Source organism: Brachionichthys hirsutus, chromosome 14 (genome assembly GCF_040956055.1).
Source record: "Brachionichthys hirsutus isolate HB-005 chromosome 14, CSIRO-AGI_Bhir_v1, whole genome shotgun sequence".
NCBI lineage: Eukaryota > Metazoa > Chordata > Actinopteri > Lophiiformes > Brachionichthyidae > Brachionichthys > Brachionichthys hirsutus.
In genome coordinates this window covers 6,238,650-6,256,102 of record NC_090910.1, presented here as the reverse complement: position 1 = coordinate 6,256,102, position 17,453 = coordinate 6,238,650, and the positions used below count along the sequence as shown (strand labels likewise).

At 46.5% G+C, this 17,453-nt stretch overlaps 2 protein-coding genes across 3 annotated transcripts; both read right to left on the bottom strand.

Moving 5' to 3' along the window:
• On the bottom strand, positions 1–2,067 carry amer2 (APC membrane recruitment protein 2). The gene has a single exon (XM_068748161.1). The coding sequence runs from the start codon at positions 2,065–2,067 to the stop codon at positions 1–3; it is 2,067 nt and encodes a 688-aa protein (XP_068604262.1).
• Positions 2,068–8,572: 6,505 nt separating this feature from the next.
• mtmr6 (myotubularin related protein 6) lies at positions 8,573–17,231 on the bottom strand. Of its 2 annotated transcripts, XM_068747773.1 has the most exons (15): positions 17,056–17,231; positions 15,565–15,696; positions 14,271–14,433; positions 13,981–14,138; positions 12,971–13,099; positions 11,894–12,028; positions 11,665–11,797; positions 11,469–11,578; positions 10,782–10,907; positions 10,637–10,686; positions 10,406–10,499; positions 10,170–10,276; positions 9,723–9,857; positions 9,448–9,574; positions 8,573–9,199 (listed from the first exon to the last, which is right to left on the bottom strand). In XM_068747773.1, the coding sequence occupies exons 1-15, from the start codon at positions 17,077–17,079 to the stop codon at positions 8,846–8,848; spliced, it is 1,977 nt and encodes a 658-aa protein (XP_068603874.1). In that variant the 5' UTR covers positions 17,080–17,231; the 3' UTR covers positions 8,573–8,845. The 2 variants fall into 2 exon arrangements, with proteins under 2 accessions (XP_068603874.1, XP_068603873.1); XM_068747772.1 differs by having other exon boundaries at positions 13,981–14,433.
• Between the last annotated feature and the right edge of the window lie 222 nt (positions 17,232–17,453).

The window sequence follows — 17,453 nt, the reverse complement described above, 5'->3', positions numbered from 1 at the left end:
CTATTTCTTGCTGGCAGTTGTTTTGGTTGTGCTGCCAGGTTTGCTCCCAGAACGCCGAACTGGCACCTTTGATACGGGGATCCTGGTGCGAGCTGGGAGAGCTGCACAAGTCTTTGGCGGAGGGGATTGAGCCTCCAGAACAGAAGACAGAGCTGACTGGCTTACAGAATGAGGAGGAGACGCTTGTCTGCTGCTCACCGGGATCTTGGATTCTCGAGGAAGGCTGGCGCTGCCTTTCATTGATCGAAAAGAGGAAGAGGAAGAGGAGGAGGAAGGTGGAGCCGTTTGGGAGGTGGGGCTGAGTTTGTATTCAGTGGATGGAGAAGGAGTGCTGTTTAGGTTTCCGTCTGCCTCCCACTCTTCGTCAGGTGCTTCCTCTTCGTGCTCGTTGTAAAGGTCATACAAATGGTCTCCGGAGCAACTGTCCCGTGAAAGGGGAACATCCTGGTCACGCCGCAGCCCCCTCTCGTCGGGTGTCGCCGCTGGTGTCGCGGAGGGTGTGTCCCAGTACCCCTCATCACTCAGAGGCTCTTTTTCACAAGGTGATGTCGGACGACGGCCATGCGTGTGAGGCAGGGGGGGTTTAGCTGCTCGACTTCCTGCTGCGCCAACTGACGGAATCTTGCTGAGCCCCAGCGTCTTCACCTGGGGTGCCTTCCGCTCTGCGCTCCTGGGGGCCGAGGGCAGTTGGCTGCTGGCATGACTGGACGTGGCGAGAGGGGGGCAGGCTGAAGAGGGAGGTTGGTGTAATCGAAGCAAAGCAGGTGAGTTGTCGCCTGTGGATGGCAGCATGTGCCAGAGCCCTTGCATATCCGCATCATCAACTCCCTCTGGACTTGCCATTTCTTCCCCTCCGCCCATGTATGCCACAACACCACTGCCAGGTGGGTGCTGCTGAGGTGGGGGTGGGGGTGCTCGGGCCCGGGCCCGGGCTTTGAGGGAGGAAGGCACTAGGCTTGGGGAATTGGAAAACATGGGCTGTGTTAGTTGGGTTTTGGATGGGGAGCCCCGAGACATCGCACTGCTGATACTGGCAACCCTTGTGGAACTTGCGCCCACACTTGCCCCTCCTCCCCCACTGCTGCTGCTACTGGTGCCACTGCCCCCATTGCCCGCTGACCCCTCCTCATCTGCGTCGGCAATAATGTCGCCACAGCCTGTCAGTGAATCGAAGCTCTTCAGGGATGTGACGTCATTGAATAGGAGGGAGCAGAGGCGGTCCACCGAGGGCTCTGAGGGCGGGTCACCTGTGCTGCAGCCATCCAATGGGGGTGTAGCAAGCGAAGGGGTGAGGCTGGAAATCGAAGCTTTGGCTCTTTGGATGGTTGGACACAATGGCGAGTCAGTGGGTGTGTATGGGAAGGCGGAGTCTGGCTCACCAGATGGTCCTGGCATGGCAACACAGTGTGGGGGTGTCATGGTAACACTAGTAGTGGGCGTCTCGAGGCTGGGTTCTGTCTCTGCATTGCCACAGTCCTGTTGGTGATGATGGGGAGGCACTTCAAGAGTAAGTGTAATATCCTTTACCTTTTCAGAGTCTGTGGTGTCGCCTTCCTTCTCCCTCTTTTCTTCCGCCTCTTCCCCATCAACCCCGTTTGCTTTTTCCTTGCGTCTCCATCGCATGCTGCTAAAGAAACCTTTCAGGCCCCTCCCTCTTCTTACAAGCCCTGTCCCTCCATTTTCACTCGACCTGAAACTCCCGCGTCGGAGGAGAGAGAAGAAACTCAGCGATTTACTGAGCGACCTCACTGGTCCTACCTCCAAGCCAGCAAGCCCCTCCCCTCTCTGTCCATCAGCATCATTGTTTGAGCGTGTTAGTCCATCATGGGTTCTGCTCCTAATGAGTTCCACAGATGCTGCGGAACTGTTTCCATTCAAAGAATTCCCATTGTCCGAAATCCTGTTGTTCCCGGTCCCTTTGTTCCTGAAGGAGAAGAAAGTGGCCATTCCAGATCCAGCGCGTCGCTTTCCAAAGAGTTTGAAGGCGGCTTTGTTGATCTTCCCTGTTGGCTGGGGGTCACACTGAGGGGCCGATGGAGGCTCCACACACTCCGACTGCACCTCCATTGTCTATCACTCCCACTGTATCGCTTCCCTTGAGCTGTCTCTCTCTCTCTCTCCCTCTCTCTCTCTTTACACCCTGCTGTCTGCTGCTCCTTCACTCCCTCTCTGGCTTGCTTTAATGTCTGCCTGCTGGTTTTTCTTTGCAGCCCCCCTCCCTTCCTTCCCTCTCTCTCTCTCTCTCTCTCTCACACACACACACACACATACACACACTCTCTCTCGCTCATTCACACACGCACATACATGCTGGGTGCTGCTCTTTACTGTATCCATGGCAACTGGGTGGGCTAAGCAGCTTTCGTCAGCGTTGGCGGGGCGCCTGTTTCTGTCCTCCGCTCCCTCCCCAATCCTCTTCCGCCTCTGCTCCTCTACCTTCCCTGTCCATTGATGCTCTCTTCCTTTGACAGTTCATCCATTCATAAGACATTCATGCATCATGTCCATTCCTATGTTTGTCTGTGTGCGTTTGTGCAGCACACGTTTCAGACTATCAAGATAGTCATGCAGTAATATTAAATATGATGGATTAGACTTGGGTCCAGTTTGCTTCCGCGAGCTTTCTACGTCAGTCATGAGACAAAGTGGAACGGCTCGCTGTAGAGATTGTGCACAGTCATGTTTACATCTGGTGGCGTATCTTTCTACAACTATGGTAAATATCAACAGAATAAACAGTATCTGCAGCGTTGCATAATTACACTGTGGGAAGTTGGAGCTCAGGTTTGTGCTTGGCTAACAATTACTTAATCTGTGCAAGTGTAAGGGTTGCTGAGCAATGGATTCACACACACAGACACAGAGCTCAGACATGCATCCAGTCCAATGTGGGCTAGACATGTAAGCCATATGGCCTCAAGTCCCCTTCCATATGGACACAGATAACCAGGTGTCTGTAAGCTAAGACAACCGGTCATCCTGCCACCCTCTGTGTGTGTGTGTGTGTGTTATCATGTAATCACCTATTGATAATTTGGAGATTAGCTGTACTGTTAGCACGTCTACGGCAGCTTTATCCGCCTTGCGGGTCACAGGAGTTGCTGGAGCCTATCTCGGCTGACTATGGGCACCCCGGAAGCGTCGAGGGGCCAAACATAGATAAACGACCACTCAAGCACGCTCTCACACCGACGGACAATTTGGAGTTATCAGTTTGCCTAAATTGCATGCTTTAGGAGGTGGGAGGAAACTGGAGAACCCGGAGAAAACGCACATAGACACGGGAAGAGAACATGCAAACTCCGTCCAGAAAGGAATCGAACCTGGAACTTTCTTGCTGTGAGGCAACGACATCGGAACCTTTGTTTTGGAGCTACCTGGAGCGGATTCAACCAGTGAGCCCTCTTTTTTTGCCAACGGTGATCTACTTTTGCTGCCTATTCTAGCCCCCCTTGACCCCCCCCCCCCCCGGCCTACCTCCTCTCCCCTCCTTCCTCGCTTCCCCTGGGTCCTTTTCTCTCTTGTCATCCTCCTCTTCTCTTGTGGAGGGCACAGGCTCGCTTCTTCCAGCCCACTGCTTACAAACAATGTCTTCATTCATCCACCTCAAGCAACGTACACACAGATTCGCAGAAAGGCTCACTCCCACTCAAACAACATTTTGAGGGCTTCCCCAGAGCAAAGCACTGAAGTGTTTCTTCCTTCTGCTCCCCCCCCCCCCAGCCCACACGATAGTTCCCCAGACTGCCTGCTCGTCACTCAGCTGGTCACCCTGTGCGTGTCGGACAGACAGAATGAACGCTAACAGGTCAGCTTGCTGTTGGACTTGAAACTGACCCTGGGCAGCAGATGGCTGGCACTGGCCGAAGACTGACGCTCAGTTGTCACATGATCACACAAAGGATTTTGTTAAGTTCCTAAGGGGGATATCTTAATGCTGCTTAGCCCGCTGGCATGCAGGGTTTTTTTTAATGTTATCCAGATCATAATTGTAAATCTGACAGCCTTTATAAGCCTTCATAATCTTATTCATAGCATTGAATGTGTCAAAACAAAGGTAAAGATAGAAACCGGATTCAATCAGATAAGGACATTCATTAATCATGACTTGACTTACAGTTGACCTTTTTCATTTCTATCAAACCTTTCTTCAAAGTGAAAAGGAAGATAGATACATTCTCACGAGATGTGCATGAAGAAAGAGAAGAAGTGCACACACACACACACACACACTGCCCTCGCTTCCTACTCCCATCTGTCAGAGAGGGATTCTCGTTTCAGCCTCCTGAGTGACGCTCAGCACTAAGTGGGACAGTTATAGGACATTTTTAGAGGACATTTTTGCTCTCTGCTTCTCTTTCCGTCTCACTATGTTCTGCAGTCATATGCATTGTGTTGAGTGTTTGTGCTTGCATAGCTTATCTACCCTTTGCACAATGATTGTATGGAACCAGTCATTAGTGGTCTTAGTGGACTCTCCCCACTCAGCTAACACGGAACCTATGACTGTTTCATATATGCTGATGGTATTTACAAAGCAAGCGCAGGCTCAAGCAGAATGCATAAGGAACAGGTTGTTTGATTACCGTATGGTGACGCGCAGTCAGGGGAGGGGAAGATTGGATTTGAACTTGAGAATTTGAGACCTTCCCGGTGCGAGGCAACAGCACCGCTCACGGTGGTGCAGTGGGTAGTGTTACTTGAATCTAGAGCATCCTTTGTTTTTGTTTTTCTCTCTCTCTGCAGCTGACAGAATTTGCCCTAGCTAAGGTGAAACACAACATACATCAACCTGACGCAGTGCTAAACCAAAGGTGGGCGAAGAAATGATCAAGAATATAAATCGTCATAGTCATCGGTTCGCATTCCTTAACAGTAGATGGGAAGACTTGCAACGTTTGTTTGCATATACTAATGTAGCATGACAAAACGCACGTGCCAGATTTAAGGATTCTTTTATATTGAGGACAAAGGCGTGCCAAAACCTTCCGTGTCTTTTGACATGTGAAAGCAAGAAGCCGTCAAAACTGAAGGGGCGGCATTTTGGAAACAAAACAACATTCTCTCAAAGATAAACCTGTTGAGTACTTCAAAAGATGACTTCTAACCCTGAGGACATGACAAAAGTGTCTCAGTTCTTCGTGCTCAAAGCAAGAACAAGGCGTCCCTCCTGGTGTGACATCGTATAGCAAAGTTAAAAGAAGCCCCACGCCATTGCAGAGGAACTCATCTTACACGGAGATGCTGGATCAATACCAATAACTACTATACCTACTACGACGACTGCAGAGGACATTTCCAGCTCCGTGGACTTAGCCGAAGCAATGACGTGTGCATCGGTGTCACAGCTGATGCACTTTTTGTTTTGTGTGTTTTGAGTTTACAAATATAAACTGATGAAGAAACATTTTTTTTATAGTGCAAGTCACTGTTGGTTGTCAAAGATTCAGTAAGCAGAGATTCCCAGGTAAGCAGTTGATGTTTTTATTTTGTGTTTATACATGAAAGAGCAATTGAGTGTGTTTAAAAACAAATTCTGAAGTTGCTGAAGTGAGGAGTTTTGGTTTCAATTAATGTGCAGATAATTTAACATAAGAGGGAAGAGTTCCCTGTGTTGCATTGTCACTTACTGGTCATTCTGGTTTAGCATGACATTCATTTTGTGTTTGATTACTGCGATCATCTGTTCTTCTACCGCCAGTTCAAAATGCACAATCTTTACATTCAATAAATTTGAGAAGTTAAAAATGATCTTTGATTTTTGGTCGCAGCTCGTCATCGAGGGGTTGATGGTGGGTCTAAAAGCCGGACCAGTCGTAAAACCATAAACGGTCTACTAAAAATCCACTATTAAGTCTGTTGTTAAGGTAAAAGAAAATAAAACCCACAGCAGAATTCCAGCGTCCAGTTTGACTGGTTTGATGACTAAGTGGTCCAAATTTATAATTCTAATACAATAATTCCAAGGTGTGGCTGTCTGGTCTGCAAAAGAGAGTTCTACTGAATAAACAACCACAACCTCTTCTGACATCGTTGCACTGAAGAAGATTGTGTGTGTGTGTGTACGTGTAGGGGTGTGTGTGTGTGTGTGTGTGTTCTACTGGTTTGTTTGCCTGTAAACTGGAATACACAAAAATTACTTGACACTTGGAAGGCTGAGAATATGGCAGAAAATAAGGAAACATCATTTTGGGGGTGGATCCAAAAATAATGAATTAGCATCGATGAAGGTCATATGCAATTTGTGGCATATTTATCAGCTGCAGAGTTGTGTTACTGCAGCATCCGACCGGCCCTGACACACAAGATCATTACAGTCAAAAACTATTGCATCACAATTAAAAGTGTGTTGTGTAACTCTATCTCCACATGCGTATGCATATGTGGAGCAATTGATTCAATTGCACTGAAATTTATGGATGTGTTCAGGGATCTGCTGTTTATTCACAATCCATGAATGCGTAATACGAATTGAGTGCACACAAGCATCTGTACAAATACACATTTTGCAAATGTACAAGTTGCAACATGAGCAGATTTGTCCACACATACTCCGAGCTACACTACATGTATTAGACATCGGTCTACATACTAATGAGAGCGTGCATGAACGTGTTGCTGGGTGGGTTTGGTTTCAGAGTGAGGACATCTTTCCCTCGTTGTCCTCTGAAGCGTCCTTGCAGCATGTACATGAACATGTTGCTGGGTGGGTTCGGTTTCAGAGTGAGGACATCTTTCCCTCCTTGTCCTCTGAAGCGTCCTTGCAGCATGTACATGAACATGTTGCTGGGTGGGTTCGGTTTCAGAGTGAGGACATCTTTCCCTCCTTGTCCTCTGAAGCGTCCTTGCAGCATGTACATGAACATGTTGCTGGGTGGGTTCGGTTTCAGAGTGAGGACATCTTTCCCTCGTTGTCCTCTGAAGCGTCCTTGCAGCATGTACATGAACATGTTGCTGGGTGGGTTCGGTTTCAGAGTGAGGACATCTTTCCCTCCTTGTCCTCTGAAGCGTCCTTGCAGCATGTCGTGCATCATTCGTCTGAATGATTCAGTCCTCAGCAGCTTCTCTCTACGAGGACGCTGTGGTGAAAGCTGGTACAGAGAGCACGCACATCGTACCGCTACCCTTTAGTCCATGTTGTCACTGTTCTGATTTGTCTGAGGCCACTTTGTCCGATGGCTGCATGAGTGTGTGTGTGTGTGACAGCACAAATCTCCCATTTATTCCTACTGGATTAAAAGAGTTATGTTTATGGTGGAACAAGCTCCCTGCTCACGCTCCGTGCACAAATTTCATCAAGTATTTAGTGGCGCACAGCACAGGCTGGATGAAACATCCGGACGACCAGAAAAACGGTGCTTTTCTTGTCACGCAAAGCCACAGACAGACGCACATCACATTCAATCCGAATGACTCCCACTCCATATTCTGATGACACGAGTCTGAAACCAGTGGTACAGGATGAGCATTAGCTTAGCAAAGCAGCGGCGCCAACAAACCAACCAGCTCTAAAATAAATATTAACTTCTGACCCAAATCCATCTGCTTGACATTAAAATCTAACCCAGTCGGAAAATGCCTCGCTCCGAGATGTGGTGATGGCAAAGAGAGCTTAGGGCACTTTTCCAATTTGTAGAATTATATATGCAGCGTATACTAAATATATAACAACGTTAACAGTTGCAGACTCCTGCAGCAGTCTGTGTCAGTCCTCTTCTAAAAAACATTAAAGGAAAAATGCTTTCTGCTCGGAGTCAGTTCAAATAAAAGTCTTTTTTTTATGTACAGCATGTACATAAAACCAGTTATCTCCTCCAATGACATCTCACACTGATGCCTGATTTAGGGTCAGGAGTATTTGACACAGCAGAAAGATGAAACAAATATGTGGGACAAACTGGTTTTGGTCAATTACATTATGTTAGACTTTTTTTTTTTTAAGACACAAATAATGCAAGCCACATTTGAACATTTTTTTCAGTCACGGTCTGAAAGACAACTGTATTTAGTCCCAATCTTTGGTTCTGGGTGACTTTCAGGGCTGGATTATTTTAGATTAGGTGGATTTTTGGGTTTAATTTTATCGCATTTCGTCCAAATGGCAGCAGGTTTGACGAACGTTGACTCTCAAGCTGATTTCTTTTGTAACGATGGCCCTACTAATCTTTTATACCTGCCACCATGGCATGTTGTGGAGACTTCGCATACGCATGTGTACGTTGTAGACACTAGTATTTCTAGTGACTGGCTTGCAGTCTTGACATAACCAGCCTTTTGAAAGCATAAAGTCATTTTGTACATAAGAGTATTTCTAAAGCTTGGCTGAAATGCCAGCTCTTTTCAGAACCACTTTGTTTTCAGTGAGTCACACTGGCATAATCTGCTCAAGCAGATTGAGCAGCGTTCAGATTAGTGCTGGATTTAAGCCTTTTGGATGACATGAAATAATTCTGGTGCCAACAAATGTGATTTCCTCTCGATTTTCCCAATCTGATAAAAATATTAAGGCCACACGTTTAAAAAAAAAATGAATTCAATATACAGGGAAAAGCTGGAAAAACTAGAAGAGACACTGTTTTAGATGAATTTATTCTTAGTCCATTTGTAATCCTTTGCAACATTCTTTAAAAAAAAAAAAATCTTTTCTCTCGGTGCATCAGTATATGACAATGTGGCCTTCCATTGAGATTCAGACGCGACAGACACACGACACCTCATCCACTCTGCCCATTCAGGACCATAATAATCAGCCACACACAGAACGAAAGCTTCCTCCTGACAACGCACACTTTAAGCAAACCCTCTCACCCAGTCCTTCAGCATCCCACAATCCTCCCATTTGGTCTCAGCAGGTCATGCGTGCCACTCCGAACTCCAGGCTGACCGCAGCTGGCTCCTCTTTGGCTAACTCGCAGACTAACTCGTATGTCCCTTCAAGCTCGCCGTAGCTTTGCTTCCTGCTTTCTGAGCCACTGCTACCCTCTACTGTCCGCTCCGTGTCAGAGCCCTCGGTGGCCTCCTCGCCCATCTCCTCCTGCCGCTCATCCTCCTCTTCCTGCACTTCTTTGTGGCTGACGGGCGCTCCCAGAATGAAGGCGTCAGGACGTGGCGGGAGGGTTTTGGAGTTTGAGCGCAGGTCTCTGGTGGGAGGTGTTGCAGGGGGCTCGGCAACAGCATTGCCGCCAAGCTGGTGGAGACGCTGGACAGCGAGGGGGGGGGGGGGGGGGGAGACAAAAGAAGTAAATGTGTAAAACAACAACTTCAGTTAACAGGCCATGATTTACTGCTTCACTTTGTTGCAATCTGCCCTTGTCAGCCTATGTCGTCCTCAGCCAGAATAACGTGGGTCACGGTACCACTTCCTGTACGCATGGCAGTTCCTGCTGCTGATTCGGTGACCTGCAACATGCGAGCCTTATAAAGGAAAGTTCTTCTTTGGAGACTCACATTCTCGAGCGCTTGAATCGAGCCTTCTGCCTTGAGGCTGTTCTCTCTCAAAGTCAGGACGGTCTTGAGGAGAGACTGACGTGGGTGCATGGCCCGATCAAACTGATGGTACATGTTCCTCCAGAACCTTAATAAAATAAAATATTTTTTTTTAAAAAGAGCAGAGGTAAGATGATTTGTAGATTACAAATCATCTCAGACAGCCTTCGCTGTTAGGAAAGGTTGTGCTTGGAATTAAAACTCTGCAGGACAGAAATGTGGAGTGCATTACTGACTTGAAATTATGCGGCAATGTGGAAGGCTCCAGGACGTGGTGCGCTTCAGAATACGCCGAGCTGTAGAAAGGATTCAAGTAGTTCTGTCTCTCGCCGGTTAGAAAAGCCCACAGCGAGTGAGTCCGTTCTCTTAACCTGGAATGCAAAAAAAGCACAATCTCCAACGCATTAAAACTTTAAAAGCTTCTATAAATGGACTATTTTAATATTGCCAGTGCAGATAGTGCTGAGAAGTAGTGAAAGGGGCAAAGATTAAAAAAATGTGTTGTTGAAATTTAGCCGGATGTGCATCATATACAGTTGGTGTCCATAAATATTTGGACAGAGTATCAAATGTTTTTTCTTTACAGTACCACAATGAATTTTAAAATAGTCAGATGCAGAATTTCAGCTTTAATTCAGTGGGCTGAACAAAATGAATGCATAAAAACGTGTCGGTGAACTCACTGCAGCTCCTCTCGCTGTCTTTGATTGTTGCCCAGGAAGTTTCCGTATTGACACGAGTGCACGTGTTCATGAATCTGCATCAGGAACCACTCGCTGAACTCAAACGCCTGACATAAAACATACGAAAGCCATAGAATATGTGAAGCTGCTCAACACAGTACGCCCGCCTTGCATGAATACAATAGAGGAGACGTGCTCACACGCACACACACACACACACACACACACACACACACCTGTGGGAACTGTTCCGTCAGCTGCCAGACACACTCCAGGAACTGGGTGAAGATGGGAGAAACTTCTTTAGGATCCCCGTCCAACTGGTCACACCTAGAGGTACGCAAATGAATTAAACAGCCACACACAGCCTTACTATTTAAGAACTAAATTACTAGTATAAACACTCTATTATTATATTATATTCATATAACTACTGATTATATGAATGAATCCAGTTTGAACCTCACCTGTCAGCAAACTTGTGGCCAAAGGAGATCCAGTCTTTCTCTATGAGGACCTGAAAGGAGAAACATGAGAATAAACATCTAGGAGGAATTTCATAGTCTCCATTATGCTTCTTTAATTAGTGCAAAACTGCATGTGTATTTGTACCATGAACCCCTTGATGGTGCGGTAGTAAGGGTCCATAAGCAGCGCTCCCAATGAACAGACCTGGGCTGTTCTGTCCCATCCGTCGGAACAATGCACCAAGACACTGACTCCTTCCACCGCCACAGCCTGAAGCCAAGAGGGGAGCCAGACAGCAGAGGGTTGAGAGAAACGAAGCAGTTCTGTGTGAGAACTTTGTGTTCTGGTCCAGAGGAGATGAACAATAATGGGCAGTGAGACTGAGGTTCAATCCCAGCCCTCCTCCTAACCTCAACACCTCAGTTATGGTGGCTGAACTCCTTTATCTAGGAAATGAGAAACCACTCCTCAAGTGTCAGTAGATAAGTCTCATTGTGGTTAAGATAATTATCACGCGATAGCAAACAGTCCGGCCAGGCTACCACACCGGTTCGGCAGCAGATTCCTTATTTTTCTCGAGCTTCCCTTGAAAACATGAAAGTATTACAGTTTTATACAAGCCTGTTGCTGCTACTTTTAACCAACTCGTGACAAATTTGACTTGATATGCAGTGAGGAACCAAAGAAACGGTAAAAATATCAGACTCTGCTTGCAAAATACGCACGTCTATTGTCCAGAACGGTTTGGGATTGGGCCTTAGGTTCACCTTGCACCCGGGATTATGATAATGTGCCACCGATTGTGCAGCGGTTGTGAGGAAAGAACTTCACCTTGGTGAGAAAGATGGCTGCGTCTACGACAGCTTTGATGTGCCGCAGCCAGCCGCTGCTCTCCAGGCCCACCAAGTAGTCGCTCATGGAAAGAGAGCGAGCCCCAATCACTGCGCGACACACACAGACCACTTCTTAAGAACCCTCCTTCAAATCAATGCGTTTTAAACGTTCGCGGGCGTGTGTGGAGCGACACCTTCGAGCAATTTCTGCAGGCTGGTCCTCATCACATGGATGTTTTCGATGCCGACAAACTGAAAGCGGATGTTGGAGTAGTTGTCCTCGTTCTCGTAGCCTTTGCCTGCCGCTCGGTTAGCTAATGCGTTCAGCTGCGGGAGAGGAAAGAGAAGAGCAGAAATATTGTGTTGTTGTTTTTCACGCAGCACCGAGCGAGCGTGTGCGTAAATAAAACCTTACGCTCTTACCTTCGGCCTCGTATCCATGACGTAGACAAAGCGGCTGTTGTGATTGGCCTTGCAGATGGCCTGCAGCATGCTCTCGTCCTCCAAGCATCGTGCACTGAAACCGGAGAGAGGCTGACTGCATCGGCACACCGCCGCCTGTCAGGATGAAGATTGGGATTAAGGACAGACACAGAACGTGAGCATCCGACACCTTAATTTACCTCATTCTGTGTTTCAACTATTTCATGTCAGCTCCCTCCTGGTGGTGTACTTGTGAATTCATTTAAAGCATTTATTAAGACTTCCCTTTGAAGATTAAGTCTTTCACCATTCCAATCCTTAATGACTTGTTGTAAAATACTAAATAGGCTGAAGCCAATCAGATTTTTCCAGATTGACACAGGAACAACTCTGACGTGAACGACAGACATAACTAATCCTGGTTGTTTTACTGGTTAATCTGGAATGTAAAAACTGGTGGAGAGGATATGAGTGACAACACGATTACTTTTGTCCTTGCTTATCGGCCTCTTTGACGAGGTACTAAATAATCGGTATCGTATCGGCCCTGAAAATTCCACCGAGCAGTTTAACGTAGACAATGTGTACACGTTTTTTTATTCAACCACAGTGCAGCGACATTTTGAAAAATGCCATACAGATTTCACTGTAATTTCAACAAACAAGGCAATTATTCATTTTCATTTACTACCCAATAAAAAAGGACACAACCTCAACCTGTGCGAAGGAAATGAAAATCAAGTGGGTAGCTTTCCACAGCATGTCAGCCACATACATGCGACACGTTACTCCATTAATCCTGTCAGCATTCCTGGTGTAAAATATTCAGCTCAAACATGAACGTGAATTTGCTGTGTTCTCTCACAACAGTTGTGGACGTGTAAACGATGTCGTGTAAACTGCAGCAGCGTATTTGGAGTGACATTTCCTTTTGTCCTCCTTTTACCTTCGCTAGTATACTGTTGTAGCCTGCCGGCTAAAGTAAACGTCATGCATATGGGAATTTAAAGGCTTGAAATCACAGCAGAGGATTCCTGCTAGTACTGTGTGCAATCTATTAATACTCATGACAAATACCTTCTTTTCTTGGTAGAAGTACGTGAGTACAGGAAAGCGTCCTTTGCTTCTGAACTTAGAACTCCCCACAATGATGGGCTTACTGGCGGTGATGGGAACGTAGAGGTCTCGTGGATATGTCTCACACACCTGCGGAGCCAAACGAAGAACGTAAACGCAACACACACTCTCACGCACCAGGAGACAGATATCATCAGCAGGTTTCAACATGGTCAACGGTCAAAATCAAAGCTGGTGGCGATTTTTCTCTGGACAAATATGTTTGCTCCACACAGAATAAGAGGAGGAGCTCTAGCACCATCTGCTGGAGCGTGCATGAAGTTTAGGTAACTGCTCAAACAGCGCCATACCCTCAGTCGCAGTCGGGTTCTTAGAACAAAGGCTTTCAAACCCACGAAGGACGGCGCAAACAAAACGATTTACTGACAATGTTTCTACAAAGTGTTCCAAAGCCCATGTGCAGTCATTTTTAATGTGAATGAGTGTTTGACGAAGTGGCGAACCTCTGCTTGCTGATGGTTAGAGTGACTGAGACTTGTGTGTGTGTGGGGGGGGGGGGGGGGGGGCGCTTTGTGATACCACACATGTTCCAAAAGGGTATTTTAAGCATTCAACAGTTTGTATTGTCTTTGATCGCTGGTCTTGTGCTGTGCATTTTCAAAAACTGTCAAAGCCCGAATTTATTTTGCTCAAAATCACAAATTTCAAGGTTTCAGGCACTCATTGGAAGTTTATAATAATAATAATAATAGACATTGAAAATGTCAAATAAACTGATGTGGTAAAATATTATGCAGTCTTTGATGTGTGTATGTACGTATATATATATATATATATATAATCATTTACAACCAATTTAAATCCTAAGTTTATGTGAAAATAGCCCAAAATCATTTCAAATCACGAAACATTTTCGCCTCAACTGTCAGTTCGTCCGACTCCTGCGAGCAGAAAGGAAGGAAGGAATTGCAGCGGCAGCATCAAACCTAGTCCTTCCAGCTTGCGACTACCTTGTAGTCTCTGTTGACGTCGGTGAGCTGCCACTGGTCGCACGGCACGCCCATCCTCTCAAACTCCGCCCCCAGGCCGATGAGCTGCCACCCCTCCTCCCTCTGCTGGTCATTCTGCTTGGGGTTGTAGGAGAATGCGTACAGCTCCTCGTAGGCTTCTGCTCGAGGGAGGCAGACGTGTGCAGAAATGAACACGTCTCTCGTAAGGAGGCGCAAGAAGACGAGGGGCGAGACGCCTGAGGAGACGCAGACAGACAGACAGACAGACAGACAGACACGGTGAAACCCACCTGGCTGCAGAAGACGCAACAACGAGCTGTAAATGTCGTGGCAGTCTCTTTCTCTCTGGACGACAAAATGAACCAGCCGGAAGTTGCGGCACTGGATGACCAGGGGACACCCCGTGGTGGTCAGAGCGAGCTTCTCCACGGAGGCGATGTGGTGATGCAAAATCTGCAGAGGAAGCCGAAACGGAGGATCTCTGTTAAGACGAACCGGCAAAAGACGACGACGTCATCAGAGCGCCGCCCTGTCATCTCTCCACAGTGATACAAAAACAGAACACAAGTATTTCACAAACGCATCGGGGCGCCCTGAACGCCGGCACGATTGCCAAACAGTCGAGTCTTTACGCTTGCAACAGCGCCTGAAGTAAACAAGGATGAGGACGGAAATCGATTCGGGGCGTTGATCTGCGCAAGGATTTCACGAACGAGCGTTCTGAGCTGAATTCTTTGTAGTTTGATCCCGATTTATTTCTAAAGAACGCAGTTCAGGGAGGAGAAATGCAGTAAATCCCCGACATCCATCGATCCATCTGAAATCTCCAGGGAGTGTAACCACTGGAATCCATAAAGATGAACATTCATCAGTGGCAACTCGCATGCTAACGCATGCACATTATGCATGCTGATCTCACCATCTGTTGAAAGAGACAGCAACTCATTAACGCCGGCCGTTTCATATTTTATGGCGCTCAAACAGTGAAGCAAAGTCTCTGACCAGCAGACAGATTCTAAATCGTTTACTTTCCGTGGACAGGAAAGGGAAAACGATATCAGTGCGTGCTCTGCAAGTGAGAAAAGTAAACGTTGTGCTTTGTCAGCACATAAAGCAGGAAGGACGGCGACGAGGAGGTCAAGGGTCCCGGATCTGCTGCACATTCACAACTCAAACAGTCCCAGCATTTCCACGACGCAGACCAGTCACTGAGATCTGACCACTGGAACGCCACCATTTAACATGTCACATAAAAGCATACGAAGGTTATCGGTGCGCTAATTAAAAGCACGCTAGCATATTGCTTCCTAAAAAGTAATCAGGACTCTATGGAAGCCTTTAAAAGGGGACCAACAGGAACTCTGTTATTATCATGCATGCATCAGCATTTTATTTTTTTCCTCTCATGTACTGTTTTGTGCAATCTCTGAAATTGCTACACAAGAGCCAATGAAATGTCAGCAAATGCTGCTCATCCAGATTCACGGTTAAACCGTTAAGAGTCCACTCGGTATAATCCTCATCTATTTATTCCAGCCGTCGGCGTGACACTGGCAGGATGCGGCCGTCCTCACGCGCACTCACCCAGACCTCCTGCCCAGCAGAGGGCGAGCTGACAGAGCTGCTCTCCACGAAGATGAGATGCGTCGCCGTGAGGTACAGCGTGCCGTTTGTGGATTTGTTGCTGAAGCGATCCAAAAGCCGCACCTGCTCCACCTGGAAACATAACAGAGCAGCGGGGGGGAACCCACGCCAATCAGAAGTTACCCTCGTCAGCGGGAAGCGCTTAAGTCTTCCACCGGCTGGGAAGTTGTAAAAAAAAAGGGAAAGAGAGGGAAAGAGAGGGAGGGCAACTGAAACAGAATCTGCATAAACGGAACTCGCTCCAGTTGGCTCGCTTCTTTTTCCTGCCCACCTGGCCTCACGCTCATCTGCCAATTCCATTAAGATGAGAATCAGAAATGATTTATGGATGTGGGAAGAAAATCAAATCACATTATTGACTAAATGGATTTAGTTTAACAAATTAAACACAACTGCTCTTCTCCGTTTTTCCTGCCAATACTGAATTTTTTAGCACTATTAAACACGTAACAAGCTCACTAGAAGAAACCGTCTCAAATAAAGAATTACACGTTAAAAATACATTCCGTCATGAAAAAAAATAATCCTGTTGATTTGACTAAAGGCCAAAGTTGCATTGATTGTTATCTTTTGGCACGTTTACCGCACCCTGGACGGGTCAAGCAAGGTGCCGGACGTCCTTTTCTTTGGTTTCTGTTTTCACCTCAGAAATGCTTCGCATGACATTACATTAATAGAAAACAGCCATTTGAGAGTCTGCAATGACTCGCCAAAGGGTGAATTCAATGCGATGAAGGAAGCTCACCTTCAGACACGCGCCGAATAAAAGAGGACCACAGGTGTGGACCTAGCGAATGCCCCTGACTTGTGAGATTGGCAAGGCACATGCAGAACAAGCTTCAGTGATTGTTACGATCACAGTGCATTTCCTAAGTGTTTGAACAGTGGGTGTGTGTTGCCTTTGTATTCCAGCATACTGGATTTGAATATAAACTGTACTTGAGGGAAAGGTGTTCTTTAAAAAAAAAAAAAAAAGCATAATTAAATTCACAAAACGCAATATTACTTTTTTGATCTTAAATCAATACCATCATATTTAAAATCCGTTTTTTTATTATTATTATTATTATTATTAGGGTGGGGCCTAGGGAGGTGGTTCCGGGCATGTCCCACCTGGATCAGCACAGGCTCGTTACTGTAACGCTAATCAATCAATAATAGGCGGTGCAGGTGGGAGCCCGCAGCCCGCAGCCCGAACCAACAAGCCGTCACGTCTGACACGAACTGCCGGCCGACACCTGCGAGTCCTCGGGCTGGTACCGCGGAGTGATACCGCGGAATGATACACAAGCACAATATCTAAACACTGATAACCTTACACACATTACAAAACTCAAGCAATACACGAACCCCGGGCAGGGCAGGCCCGAACCGCTAACCGAACCCAGTCCATTTTGAATTAGCTTAAATGTTAGCTTAGGCTAGCACTACCTTTGGCGTCCGGATGTGTTCCATTTCCCCCCGAGTCGAAACAGAAACTGCAAAGCTTCAAATGGCGTCTTCCAAGAAATAACTCTTATCATTGATAATAAGGTGGCTGGAAAGTGCGACACGAGCCGCCTTTATTTGTCGGATGCATACGATATGTTTATTAACAATTATTTTACTTCTTCATCCACATAAAGACGACGGCAATAAATCCGCACGGTGTACATTTCCGGTGTTAGACTTTCAAAGTAAAAGCATGACTTTATGCAGACAGCGCAGTAAGTCTCGAAAATTATTCTGCCTTTTATTTCTGGGACATGTCATCGAGTCAAAAATACACATAAACAACTCAGGATTAGATATAATGGTAAGACAAAATACTATTAAACAATGATTTTGCG